Source organism: Protopterus annectens, chromosome 6.part1 (genome assembly GCF_019279795.1).
Source record: "Protopterus annectens isolate FY-2018-M chromosome 6.part1, PAN1.0, whole genome shotgun sequence".
Classification (NCBI taxonomy): Eukaryota; Metazoa; Chordata; order Ceratodontiformes; family Protopteridae; genus Protopterus; species Protopterus annectens.
This window is the reverse complement of record NC_056738.1, coordinates 37,202,967-37,216,709: the sequence shown is the minus strand read 5'-3', so window position 1 is coordinate 37,216,709 and position 13,743 is coordinate 37,202,967. Positions and strand designations below refer to the sequence as shown.

Genomic DNA, 13,743 nt, shown 5'->3' with positions numbered 1-13,743 from the left:
ATAAAGATCCAAAACAGTATGCAGTATATGAGGCTCAATAAGAAGGACAGTGGTGTCCTTATAGATACTCATTCTTCCAGAAATTCACCATGAAAAACAAAGGATGGAGGTTGGAGGGTGGGGAGTTGAAGAATGAAAATGGACAACACAGATGGAATGTTATGGTAAGTACATAACTTCTTTATCTGATGCTGTCAATTTTCATTCTATCCTCAACATATGTGACAGAGTCCCCAGCTACCTAAATTCCCGGGTGGACTCCAAGGAAGGATATTCCTGAGCATAGATGAGCCAAAGACTGCTCTTCTCCTCGAGACAAGATCAAATTTGTAATGAGCAATAAAGGTATTAGGATTATCCCAAGTTGCAGCTGCACATATGTCATCCATGGAAGCCCTAGCAAGAAACACTAAAGTTGCCATGGACCTAGTCAAATGGGCTTTTAAAGATTTTGGTAAGGACAGATCCAACTTATTGTAGATAAATGATATACATTTGTCAGCCATCTGGTTAAAGTCGCTTTTGCAACTCATTTTCCAATTTAGACTCTGCAAAGGACACAAATTATTGATCTGTTTTCCTAATATTTTTGATCTGTGTAGATAAAAATGTAATTGTCTGTGGACATCCAATAAATGACGTGTATATCCCCCTTTGTTTGCAAATTAAGGAAAGAAGACTGGGCTAATGGGCTGATTAATATTGGATTCTGACACCAGCTTGGGAAGGAAAGAAGCATTTGTTTGTAATGTTACTCTCTCCTTATGAAAAATCAAATAGGGAGGTTTAGAAGACAATGCTTGATGTTCTGAAATTCTTCTAGTAAAGGTAATGGTCATTAGAAAGATAGTTTTCCAGGTTATGAATTTGAGATCATATTTAGCTGCTTGTTCAAAGAGAGAATAAACTAAGGCCTGCAGCACCAAATTTAAATCCCATGGTGGAGTAAGATGTTTATATTTTATTTTTATTTATTTATTTTATTTTACATTTGTTAACCGAAGAGTCCAACTGGACATATGTCCATTTTCAGTGGAGGCCCAGGGAGAAAAGCGCCAGAGCAGTAAAATCATTAACAAGAGAAAGACATGTTAACCAAAAGATTCATTAAACAATATAAAGAGTACACAATCTTTATACTTCTTATAGAAGTATAGTAAATATAAGATAGTGAGTTAACCAAGGAGTGTATTTGCCAACATTCACAGGCTACATTAATATATACATGTTATAAAGGTGTTTAACAGCAAGTATAGCAAGACGATAGAGTAGATAACTTCCATAACTCATTTCAACACATGAGAGACATGCTATGTCCTTTCGGTTTCTTTACAGTGTTCAGTAATACTATTACCCCATACATACATTACAAAAGCAGTAGATAAGTTGTTACTCTAGTTGCTGGAAACAGAGACATATGAGTTACTATCCAGGGGTAGTACAGGTACATAATCTGAGATTCAGGAAGTGTGTTTTGAGTAGTTTTTTGAATTGGGTGGTGGAGTTGTTATTTATTATGTGGGCTGAAAGGGAGTTCCAGATTTTAGAGATAAAGTGGCTATAAACAGATCTACCTGCCTCATTTTTTTAAGTTTGTTACCTTAAGGAGGTGTTGGGTACTTGATCTCAGGGGTATGGCAGTGGTGTAAGGCTGGAGTAGTTGCTGCAGGGCTGGTGTGTTGCCTGGATGATGTAGTACTTTGTGAGCAAGTGCTAGTTGGCTGACTTGAAGGGTCAGGGAGAGTTCTAGCCAGTTGAGTTTTTGAGGATTTCATAATGGTGGGTTCTAGAAGGAGATCCTGTGGCAAATCTGGCTATTTTATTGTAGCAGCTATCTAGTTTGTCGAGCTCAGTTTTTCAGATATTGGTAAGCACAGGGGAGGCATAAAGTAGGGTCAAGAGGAGGTGTGTCCTGGCTGTGGTAACCTTAGAGTGACTGGTGAGAAACTGTTTGTTGCGAAAGAGTAGGCCCATTTTTCTGTGGACTCTTTTAATGGTTTGGAAGATATAAATGTCAAATTTAAGGCTATTGTCAGTTTGGAGAGTAGCACTCAAAAAAGCTTTACAAAGTTTAGCTGAAGCCAAAGAATTCTCACATCCAATATGAAAATTGGAAATTGCTGCTAATTGAACTTGATTGTTGAGGAGCTAGCTCTCTCATTAAAAATTGCTGCTAAAAATTCAAGAAAAGGGATCTATGCATTTCTACTGTGCCCAAAAAAACAAACCTTTTCCATTTACTTTTGTAAAGTTTTCTTGTAGAGGCTTTATGAGAAGACAAAAGTATCTTGCAGACAGGGGATGAGAGCATCGTCTGTCTTGCTATTAAAGGAATTGGAGAAACCATGAGGTCAGCTTGAGGTTTGAGATATTCGGATGAATCATGCCTGTTGGGTGAGACAGAAGATCTGGAATCAGGTGCAGAATACAAGGTGGGTAGAGCAGATATAGCCACAGGAAGGGGAACCAAATCTGTCAAGGCCAGCAAGGTGCAATGAGGATTACTTTGCTCTTCAACTGGGTAACTTTCTGTAAGAATTTGGGAATTAGGGGAGTTGGCGGCAGGCATAGAGTAGACCGGAGGGCCAATCTAGAGTAGAGTGATCCCTCAACTCTACGATTCCCTCAGTGGGGGGGAGGTTAGGACAAAGAAGCTGCTGCATTTGTTGTTTAGTGGGGATGCAAGGCGATTGCAGCAAGGTTGGCCCTAATGACAGAAAATCATATCTGCCACTGTCATGTTGAGAAACCACTCGTGAGGTAGAAGAATGGACCTGCTCAATTTATCTGCTACCACGTTGGACTTCCTGGAATGTGCACTGCTATCAGAAAGAGGTTGGAGGAAATCACCCATTAACACACTGAGAGTTTCTCGACAAAAGAGGTATGACCTGGTTGCCCCTTGTTTGTTGATGTACCACACTACTGACATGTTGTCTGTCTGGATCACAACAAGAGCACTACTCTCATTTTCAGAACACTGCTATGCGTGTTGGCCTCTTCGGGGGACCAAGTGCCTTGGACTGTCTTCCTCAGAATGTGCCCCCCTCCATCTGGAAGCATCTGTGGTCACTATAGCCTTGGGCTGAGGGAGGATGAAAGGACGGCCTTGTAGAATCTGATCTGATCAAATGCACCAACAAAGGTGTCTCTTGCATGCCAGAGTGATTCTTATTTTTGCAGACACATGAGATAAAGAATCGACCACTGTGTTGCTAACATCCACTGAAGAATTTGCATTTGAAATCTTGCTAAAGAAACTACAATTATGGCTGCTGACACTGACCCTAAGGCTTTCAGGATCAAACGAGCTGAAATTTTGGTACTGCAAATTATTTTCCTGACTTGAAACCTGATGATCTGTACTCTTGAGAGAAGCTCTCACTGATGTTGTGTTGAATATTGCTCCTATGAATTCCAGTGTTTCAGTTCGTTGTAATTAAGACTTGTTGTAATTTATTGCTATTCCCAGTTGTGAACAAGTCCAGAGAGCCTGATTCCTTGTTTTTATTGATAGATATTTGGTCGGGTGATAATGAGACAGTCATCTAAGTATGGAAACAGTCAAAATCCCTGCAGTCTTAAGTGAGCTGCTACCACTGCCATGCATTTGGTGTGGTGAGGAGGAAAAGGTCAGTGCTCTGAACTGATAGTGACGGTCTCCCGGCCAGACGTGTAAATATATGATAGTACACATCCAGACTGTTTATTAAGCACATCCAGTAGTCTTTGCCCAGGAATGGCAGAATGGACTGAATTGTGACCATCTGAAACTTTGTATGTCAAGCTGACTTGTTTAAGTCACTGAGATCCAAAATTGGGCTCCAGTCTCCTGTTTTCTTTGGCACTGAAAATAGTCTTAAATAAGTTTGGAATTCTATCTAGTCTGGTGGGACCTCTTGGATGACTCTTTTTTTCTAGCAGCTTTTGAATTTCTAATGCTGCCACTTTCCTCTGACTGGGTGGAACATCAGGAAATTTCCATATAGATGGTGGTGGAAGGAAAAAGAGAATTATATAAACTTTGGAAATAATCCTATGCACCCACATATCTTTTGTGATGTCTAGCCAAGCTTTCTGGTGCAGGGATAAATGACCCCTGATTGCCTCCAGATGGGAACAATCGGACTTCCTTTCAGGAGCACTGAAAGGATCTATTAGAGAAAGAATCTCTAGACCCTTTCTTTCTGTGGGTCTCCTCTGACACATGGGTGTAGTCGTCCACTGGATTTCCCCCTCTGCCCCAGGGGGAATCTCCATGTGGATCTTGGAAAGGACCCAGGGACTTCCTGAACCATATTTTTCATCCATATTGCTGATTCTTGGAAAAGGATCTATGAGGGGTCAAAAAATGTATGCCCACTGCAGAGAGGGTCTTTTCATCTTTTTCACACCTGGAGAGTGTTTTCTTCACTTTTGGGCCAAACAATGAACTGCCGTCAAAGGGTGCATTGACAAATGAGGAATTAAAGAGCTCCTCAAAATCACACAAAAGCATCCAGGCATGCCTCCTGATGTAAATGCCTGAACCTGCAGCCCTTGAGGCACCTTCAGCTATAAGCGAGATAAGCCTCATTGATGAATTTGCAATAGATTGAAGGGTAGACAACTGTGAGGCCACGGATGGCTTAACCTCAGCAGTAGTGATCCCTGAAAGGGATTTTGAAAGTTCCTTGATCAAGTCCCTTTGTAGTCTCGTGAAGTGTGCCAAGTAGTTCAGCGACCTAAGGGTAAAAGTCGCTGAAGCATACACACATTTCCTAAATCTGTCCAACCCCCTAGACTCTCTGTTAGGGTGATGGACAGAGGAACTTTGTTCAGCTAGTTCCTTCTTGGTGGCCACTGCTATAACCATAGCATCTACGGCACCCCTTACTTCAAATCTCCTTCTCTACAGGTGAGGTCAGAATCTGATCTGGTCTCTTGGGGACTGGATCAACTGAGACAGGCTCCTTCCACACCCGCCAAGAGAGCAAGTCAATGAGCTCATCTTCAGGCGTAGTTACCCAGAAGGCAGATGGGCCAGCTCCAAAGGCCTCCAGAAATACTGATTCCATCAGTGAAGGGTTGTCAGTAGACTAACCACCTCTCTGCTACAGGACTTGAAGGATGTCTACGAATGAGACATCTTCAGGAAGTGATCTTGGGGACCCTTCTCCTTCAATAAAATCAGTATCCTCAGTGATTGACTTCTGAGGGGAGTCCAATTGCATCCTCTTGCACTTCCTCTTCCTAGGGACTTCCTCGGTGGATGCTCCTGTGAAGTATCAGAAGAGATCGTGATACCCTTCTGGTTGCACTGGAGACTTTGAGCTGGCAGTCCCTGTGGTGTATAAAGGTGGGGCTCAAGATGAGGAGACATCTGGGATCCAGATGGAAGATCTGATGGGGGAGAGACTGTCTGTCCTACTGGAGCAGAAAACTCTCTCTTCACTACCTTGAGAGTGGCTAGCCCCATAAAAAAGGAAGACAATGGATCCAAAAAGCCAGACTTCTGACCCATTGCCTCCCTCTGTCCCAAAAGCAATCTCCCTGAAGTAGATGCTGGTGCAGATTTGTCCAATGCTGAGGCTCTGAGGGCCAGAGATGGCTCCAAAAACTTTGCAATTGACTCCAGTGCTTCAGATGTGATAAGGGCACTTAAGCTTCGAGAGTCATCCAGATCCGAAAATCTCAGAGTTGGTGTACTCAGAGACTACTTCGATTCCAAAGACAGAAGTACCTTTGGATCCTTGCCAGACAGGCCCAGATGGTTCAGACCCAGTGGCTCCAAAACTATCAGTCGGATCAGAGAAGGAGCCACCATAAGTGGTACGGTGGAAGGACAGGCTTCCTGACCCAAGAGGGTAGGCGATGGGAGAACACCCATTTGAATCTGTGCTGAGAGGAATCTCCTCATCATTCTGTCCATATTTTCTTCAATCAAACTTCTGGAAGAATGAGTTGCGGTGAGAGAAAGAGGCTTGGAACAGCACCTTTCCAAGAAGGGGAAGGTACTCTTGAAGGAACTGGATCTAAGGAAGGAAAACACCTTGTCCTAGGCAAAAATATGGGATCTGAAGAAGTAGGATCTGAGGATTTTTTGGTCACATCAGTCAGAGGTTGGATTAGAAAAGACTTCGGATCTGACCTGAGTTATTTCTTTGGCAGCTCAGAAGATGAAGTCTACGATGCAGAAGGTTTTGGAAACTGGGTCAAAGGCTCCTTAGTTTTAGGTTTGGGGCACTGAGCCTCAGAAATAGCTTCACCAAAGGAGGAAAGAAGTAAGCCTTTCAAAATCAGTTTGTTCTTCCTGTCGGCAATTGCTCATAGGTTAAAATTTTTACAAATTCAGCAAACAAACTGGAGGTGATCCGGGCCCAAACAGTATACATATAGGTTATGGGCATCGGATAAGGGCAATTTGTGCCCACACTTTTTGGCACTTTTTAAAACCAGAAGGTGGCTTATCAGATATAGTTGAAAAAAGTTAACAGGGCATTTTATATATATATATATATATATATATATATATATATATATATATATATATGTATGTATGTATATAAAAGGAAAGAGAGATAAAAGAAAGAAGATACCAGCTATGGTATCGAGAATACACAAGAGTGTAATAAAAAGTTTGGAAGAAAAAGGGAAAAGTTAACAACTACTTGCTATGGTAATTTAGAATATACCAAGTGAAATGGGAGGGAGAAAGATCAAAAGCAAAAATAATGAGAAACCACTTATCTTAATAATAAATAACTTGAGAGCTCAGCTGATCACGTCTATTCACGAAAGTGGCAAATGAGATCTGAGGTACATTAGGAGTTGGTGCATTATGAGTAAAGGAGGGCTTGACAGTTGTTTGGTGATCATGAGCTAAAGTAATGGCCGAGTCAGATCCAAGAATCGGATCCGAACCACAAATGTTGTGGATAGAATAAAAACTGACATCAGATATCTTGTTCCTCCTCAGCCAACAACCTTCCCCCAGAATACCTAAATCTAGCCGCAGATACAATAGCATACCCAATCAGCATTCTTATTAATAGATCAATAATAAAATTCTGTGTCTCTAACTTATGGAAAATGGTGCATATTATCCCCTTACATAAAGGAGGCAATTCCACTGACATTACAAACTTCCATCCTACAGCCATCCTGTCTTTTCTCCCTAAACTCCCTGAAAGATGTATACATCAACAGTTTCTCCACTATCCCTTACAAAGTAAGCTAATCACTAATACACAACATGGATTTCGGCCAGACCACAGCATATCTACTGCATTACTATCATTTACAGATTATAAAGCTTGTAACTCTATTATACTTGTAGCTGCAGTGTTTCAAGACATAGCAAAAGTCTTTGACATGGTCTCTCACAGTAAACTTATCAATCAACTTTACAAACTGGGTCTATACCCATCTTCTCTGCATATCTTCCCACTTCCACAGAAGTCCCACAAGGATCCACCCTTGGCCCTCTACTATTCAATATTTTTATCAATAACCTAAATTCATCTTCTTGTGAAAGCACCATGACTCAATATGTAAATGACTCTACCATCATCTGTTCTTCAAACACCTTAAATCACCTCCAAGAAATCATTCAACAAACTGACATCTCCATTGAAACCTGTCTCACAAGGGCATAACTCCTACTCAACCCCCCCCAAAAAGCAAATTCTTCCTCATTGCCCAAAAAACTTACACCCCTAACAAAGCCTCTTTCAAAATCTTTTCGACAAATGACACTGAAATTGAATTAGTCCACCATACCAAACTATTAGGAGTCATAATAGATGATCTTAAATTTGACCTCCACATCCAAAGCAATATCAATAAAACCCATCAAAAACTAGGAATGGCACACACAAAAAAACATTTTCTGAGCACACACACAAAAATTACTCTAGCCAAAACCTAACTTCTGCCCTCCCTACTCTATGGAGCACCAATTTTAATCAATTTACAATTCGCCATAAAAAACAAACTTGAACGCTGCTACAACAAAATTGCCAAGCTTGCTACTAATTCAGCTTCCTTTACCCATCACTGTAAATCTCTGCATACCCTTAGATGGCTGGAACTCCCCCTCCACCTCTCCTACATTTAACTTATAACAATACATAAAACCATACATAAACCATTAACCTGCCCAGCCCTTACCCCTTTAACCAACATACATTTCCCTAAAAGAACTCTTACATCAGAAGACAAACAACTTCTCACCATAAATAAATCAAATAATCCCCTGAACAAAGCCTACACACGTACTCAGTGGTGAAATAATGTAACTCCTTACCTCTAACCACCGGAACTACTTCCAACCTACCTACCTTTAAATGCTCTCTAAAAGAATACTTTACAAAATCTTGGACCTGCTCCTATGCCATTCCTGGCTGAAGTTATGCACTATACTTCACTCACCCCCTTCAGCCAAAGTCACACTTCGCAACCTTAAAACACTTAAAAAATAAAAAAATAACCATCCGAAGCACCACTATACACTCCAGTAATGTAAAATTCAAGTTAATCGTATTTAGCACTTTCATCTCATTAAAGAGACTTCATCAGAATACACACTAACACATACAATTCTCCATTTAAATAAACCTAATTAATGACATCATGATTTACATCATCAAATTCAAACCCTGCACACAGAATTAAAGGAATACAAAAATTCAGTACTCAAGTTTAGATATTGTAAAAACCTTGTTATTTCTTGCTCAGGGCCTTGCCAAAGAATAAAAATATTGTCCAAATAATGAGAATACAATTTTATGTTACCCCAAAAAGGACAACCCATCACTTATGTGTTCTCCCAACCCAGAAGGACTAAATTAGCATACACAGGCGAGCATACTGCCCCCATGGCGACACCCTTGATCTGTTGATAGTATTCACCCTCGAACCACAAAAAATTGTTATCCAAAACAATACTCATCAACTCACAGTTCAATGTAGCCATATCATGCTCTAACTCAGATTTCTGAAATAAAATTTGTTCAAATAAAGTAAGGCCTTCCTCGTTGGGAATCATAGTGAACAAATCCTTAACATCCACCGTTAAAAAAATAATATCCTCTGCCCATAATTCCTTCTTCAACAATCCTAAGAACTCCCACAAATCTTTCACTAAGTGTGTGGTCTTATCAACTACATGTTGTACACATAAATCAATCAGAAAAGCTAAGGGGTGAATCTTAGAACCCCTTGCAGCCACAATGGGTCTAAAAGGGGGGGGGTTAAAACATGTTTATGGATATTGGGTATTCCAAAAAATACTGGTATCATAGGATCCTTTCTATACAAAAATTCATGTAAGTCAGAATCTGTTCTCCCATCAAGCAAATATTCCTCAAGGTATGAATCAATCCTTGAATAGGAAATATTAATCTGATTCTTGGAAACACCCAAGTATGTTGGCTCATCAAATAATAAATTTTGCATCTCATTCAAATAATCCAAACTTTTAAACAACACCACCCCACCCCCCTTTGTCTGGAACCATAACACAAATTTGTATGTCCATTCTCAAATCTAACAGGAGGTCATCTTCACCTTTGGTTAAATTCCCTTGTCACGTGTTATTACACCTAGAAATCTTATACATGTCCTCCAGAACAAACTTGTCATAAGCCTCCACGATAGGGTGTAGAAGTGGGTTGTAAACACTGAGGTAAAGACATTTTCCTTTTAAAACTCATTACATTATCTCCCTCCTTATGACCCAACATAATTTCAAAATTTTACTTTCTTGTGTGCATTTTTAAAGCCATAATATTGTCAACTAAACCACCCTTAGTTGAGGGAATAAACTTTATTCCTTTGGAAAACAATTGGAAATAGTCATCAGTAATAATTCTATCCGTAAAATTATAAATGGTATAACCATTCCTTGTATTTACAATATTCTGCTCTGAATGGACTAATTCCTGTAACTGTTCCCATTTTGATATACATTCCTCTTCTGTGGGTATTAGCTCTTGTTGTACTCCCCCTTCTCTGTATAATGCTGTGCTAATCTCTTCAAGCGTCTGACTACTGGAAAACCCTGTTCTCCTTCATTCAGTTGTTCACTATCCATGTTCCACATCTCACCACTTCTAACTGCATCACTATAACTAGAAAATTCCCTATCTTCTCTACCAGGAATACTGTGTTGTCCATTATTAATCAACTGTTTTGTGGGGTAAACCTGTTTATTTTAATAATTTCTCTGGTCCCTCTCCAGCTTTTGTTTTTTTCTTTTGAAAAATATTGCAACACCGCCTCTCCACCTTATCCAACACTTTAAAATATAATGCATTGTATTGAAAAAATAATAAATCTGTTTTAATTGTATTGTCCAAAACTTCCACTTCCTGTGCTACCTCCTCTCTCCGCTTTTCATAATAAAACAGTTTTTTTGAGCAAACCCATCTCATCAAAAAACTGTACAAAGTCATCAATAATTTCATCATTATAAACCACACCAAATAGGAATTTAAATAATCTTAAACCCTGTGATATAATTTTCAAAAACATACAATGATTCAAATAAGCAATGTCCATCTGCAACATTTTTAATTTAAAGAGTCTCTTTTCTAAGTGAAAAATCAAGTCTTTCAGTGAACAAGCACCAAACATATCGCTGTCTTTAGCACGCTCCATTGTTGCATTGCTATTACCGGAAAAACTATATTGTTTAGATAAAAGACTTGTAAATTTAACGCTGACATCAGCTTTGTTATGACTTCCATTACCCCGCCGTTGCGAGAAATTTGCATCATTATTAAAAACGCTAACATTGCCAACAGCAGTGTTATTATTAAAGCTAAAAGTACCTTGAGAGAAACAGACATCACCACTTCGGTTGCTGTTTACAGTTTGTCAGACATCACCACTTTGTTTTAAATTGTTCATCACACTCTGCTGGCCTGGACAAATGTCCTGAAATGAACAGCTGGAAAAAACAGTCAAATTTTGGCTCTGTTCGCCCAAAACCATAGTTCCTTGTTGCTGTTGTCCCAGATCTCATCCCATGTGACAAGCTCATCCAGTCCTGCTGCTGGTTCCTGTAGATTCATCATGGGGGTTTTGCAAAATGGAACATGCCTATGTACTTGACAAATTAATACCTTTTGAATGAATATGGGACTGTGAACCCATAAAAGGCTGCCTCGTGGCATTAAACGAACAGTTCTCCTTTTGTGTGAATAAATCAATAAGTTTAGTCAACTTCCCTTTGAGTTGCAAAACTTTATATCTCAACTGCGTCACCTCCGCATTGGTCTCTTCGGTTGCCACAGTACCCGAAAGGTTGAATTCATCCGAAGTATCCACAGAAAAGTGGAAAACGGATAGATATAGTGTGGAAAGCTTAAACCAAAAACAAAATCGCCACATCAACTATAAAAACTAGAAAACACTTAAAAAATAAAAAAAATAACCATCCGAACCACCAATATACACTTCAGTAATAACACTCAGTAATGTAAAAGTCAAGTTAATTTAATAGTATTTAGCACTTTCATCTCATTAAAGAGTTTTCATCAGAATACACACTAACACATAAAATTCTCCATTTAAATAAACCTAATTAATGACATCATGATTTACATCATCAGATTTAAACCCTGCACATAGAATTAAAGGAATACATCCATAAATACTGAAATACATAAAAATACATACAATACAATGCAAAACCCCTAATACTAAATTCAGACCAGGTAGAAACATAGCAGCCAATTTTAGCTGCCACTGTGTTTCTTTTTTCTTCAAAAGATTTTTCCAGTCCCCACCTCCAGGATTCATCCTAATGATGTCAAGAATCCCAAACATAAAGTTTACAAACCCCACACAAGAAAGGGAATGACACTATATCCATTGTTCCTATGCTAACGGAGAGAGCTAATAAGTTATAAAATCTTTTAAAATGGATTTTTAATGCAAGGTAATTCTTATTTACCATTTTTATTTATCATTATAATATTTAGTATTAGGGGGGTTGCATTGTATTGTATGTATTTTTATGTATTTCAGTACATTTCAGTATTATGGATGTATTCCTTTAATTCTATGTGCAGGGTTTAAATTTGATGATGTAAATCATGATGCCATTAATTAGGTTTATTTAAATGAAAATTTTTGTGTGTTAATGTGTATTCTGATAAAGTCTCTTTAATGAGATGAAAGTGCTAAATACGATTAAATTAACTTGAATTTTACATTACTGGAGTGCATAGTGGTGCTTCAGATGGTTATTTTCTATTTGGTAAGTGTTTTCTGGTTTTTATAGTTGGTGTGGTGATTTTGTTTTTGGTTTACACTTCATAACCTTCTCCAACTTCCAACTCCACTCCTTTCGTTTTGTTTTCCCACTACTTTACCTTATCCACTTTATCTCTTCAGACCTTTCCTCTGTACTCCTCTAAGCTGCCTGCAGACACCCTATCCTGCACTCTTCTTATAACCTCCTTTTCTCTCCATCCTTCTTCCTTCTATAACCATCTCTCATACTAAGACATCACTTAATTCCTCCACTATCACCAATCATGTAATCTCTAATACCTCTTTAAATACCTTATTAGAATTGTCTCTGAGCTCATTTATCACACACTAATCTATGCAACAAATAATATGACTAATGAGTTTTCCCTCACATATTTTCTCCAACTCATGTTATTGTTTTTCATTGCACTCTACTATAAAACATATGTTCAGTGTTTTTCTCATTACAACATTTTTTCACTCATATTTTGTTGTGTAACATGATACTTTGTGATTTAAAATATCTGTACTTGATGTTTTGTACTATAACATGATACTTTGTGATTTAAAGTATCTGTACTTGATTTTTTAAAGATTGTGATTGTGGAGCTTTTCTACCTGTTGAAAATGGTCACTTTCTGGCCTAGTCGAACTTTCCTGGTAAACAAATGTCAAATAAATAAATAAACTACCATACTTACAAAAATATGGCAGAAAAACAAATAAAGGATTTGTATATTTTTGGTAAACAAGACAATCATATGTTCCCATTACTTCTGAAAACATTGGTCCATCAGTAAATGTTGCAAGCATATACTTTGAGAATGCATACATACACAGAATTACAACATTCTGTGTATATATGCACAGAATTACAAAATTTAGATTTTGTGAACACATATTCTTCATTGTTCAGCAATAGACACATTTAAAAATTTAACTTACATCAGAACAGCCTCCTTAGGTTTTCCAGCCTTAATGAACTCTCCTTCAGCTTCTTGGAATTTTCCCTGTAAAACAAAACCACAAGTGCACTATTATTAAGTTTTGGGATGTTGAAGGCATCATAGGCAAAGGCAATATGTTAACACTTTATGGTTCCCAGATAAGTAATCTGTATCACCGCAAAATAAAATGGAAAAGTTACATATGACGAAGGGGTCCCTAGGACACTGAGGAGTGAGATGAGAGTTTGTGACTAAAGATAAAAGAAATAAATAAAGAATAAAGAATGAACCATGGCAAAAACAGAAAACACTGTAAGATCATTTTAAGTATAGCAAAACAGTAATATGCAAAATAAGTTAATACTCTCCTAGAAACATCATACAGACAGTTCTGTGCAGAAGTACTGCAACTGTACAAATCCATCGAGAACATTCAGAATATAAAATTATTATGTTACTGAAAATGCAGTGCCTGAACCCTTACCCATCTAAAGAAGTCACAACACTACTACAGTTTTGTGTGCGTCTTTTGGCTTTTCCCTGTTAGAGGTCG

General features: G+C 38.4%; 1 protein-coding gene across 2 annotated transcripts in view; it reads right to left on the bottom strand.

The window, feature by feature from the left end:
• The window catches only part of IFT172 (intraflagellar transport 172), a 3,348,311-nt gene that overhangs the window by 1,080,473 nt on the left and 2,254,095 nt on the right, over positions 1-13,743 (bottom strand). For both annotated transcript variants that reach the window (XM_044075467.1, XM_044075468.1), the window contains exon 32: positions 13,189-13,253. In XM_044075467.1, the coding sequence (XP_043931402.1) occupies positions 13,189-13,253 (65 nt within the window). The remainder of the gene's footprint in view (positions 1-13,188; positions 13,254-13,743) is intronic.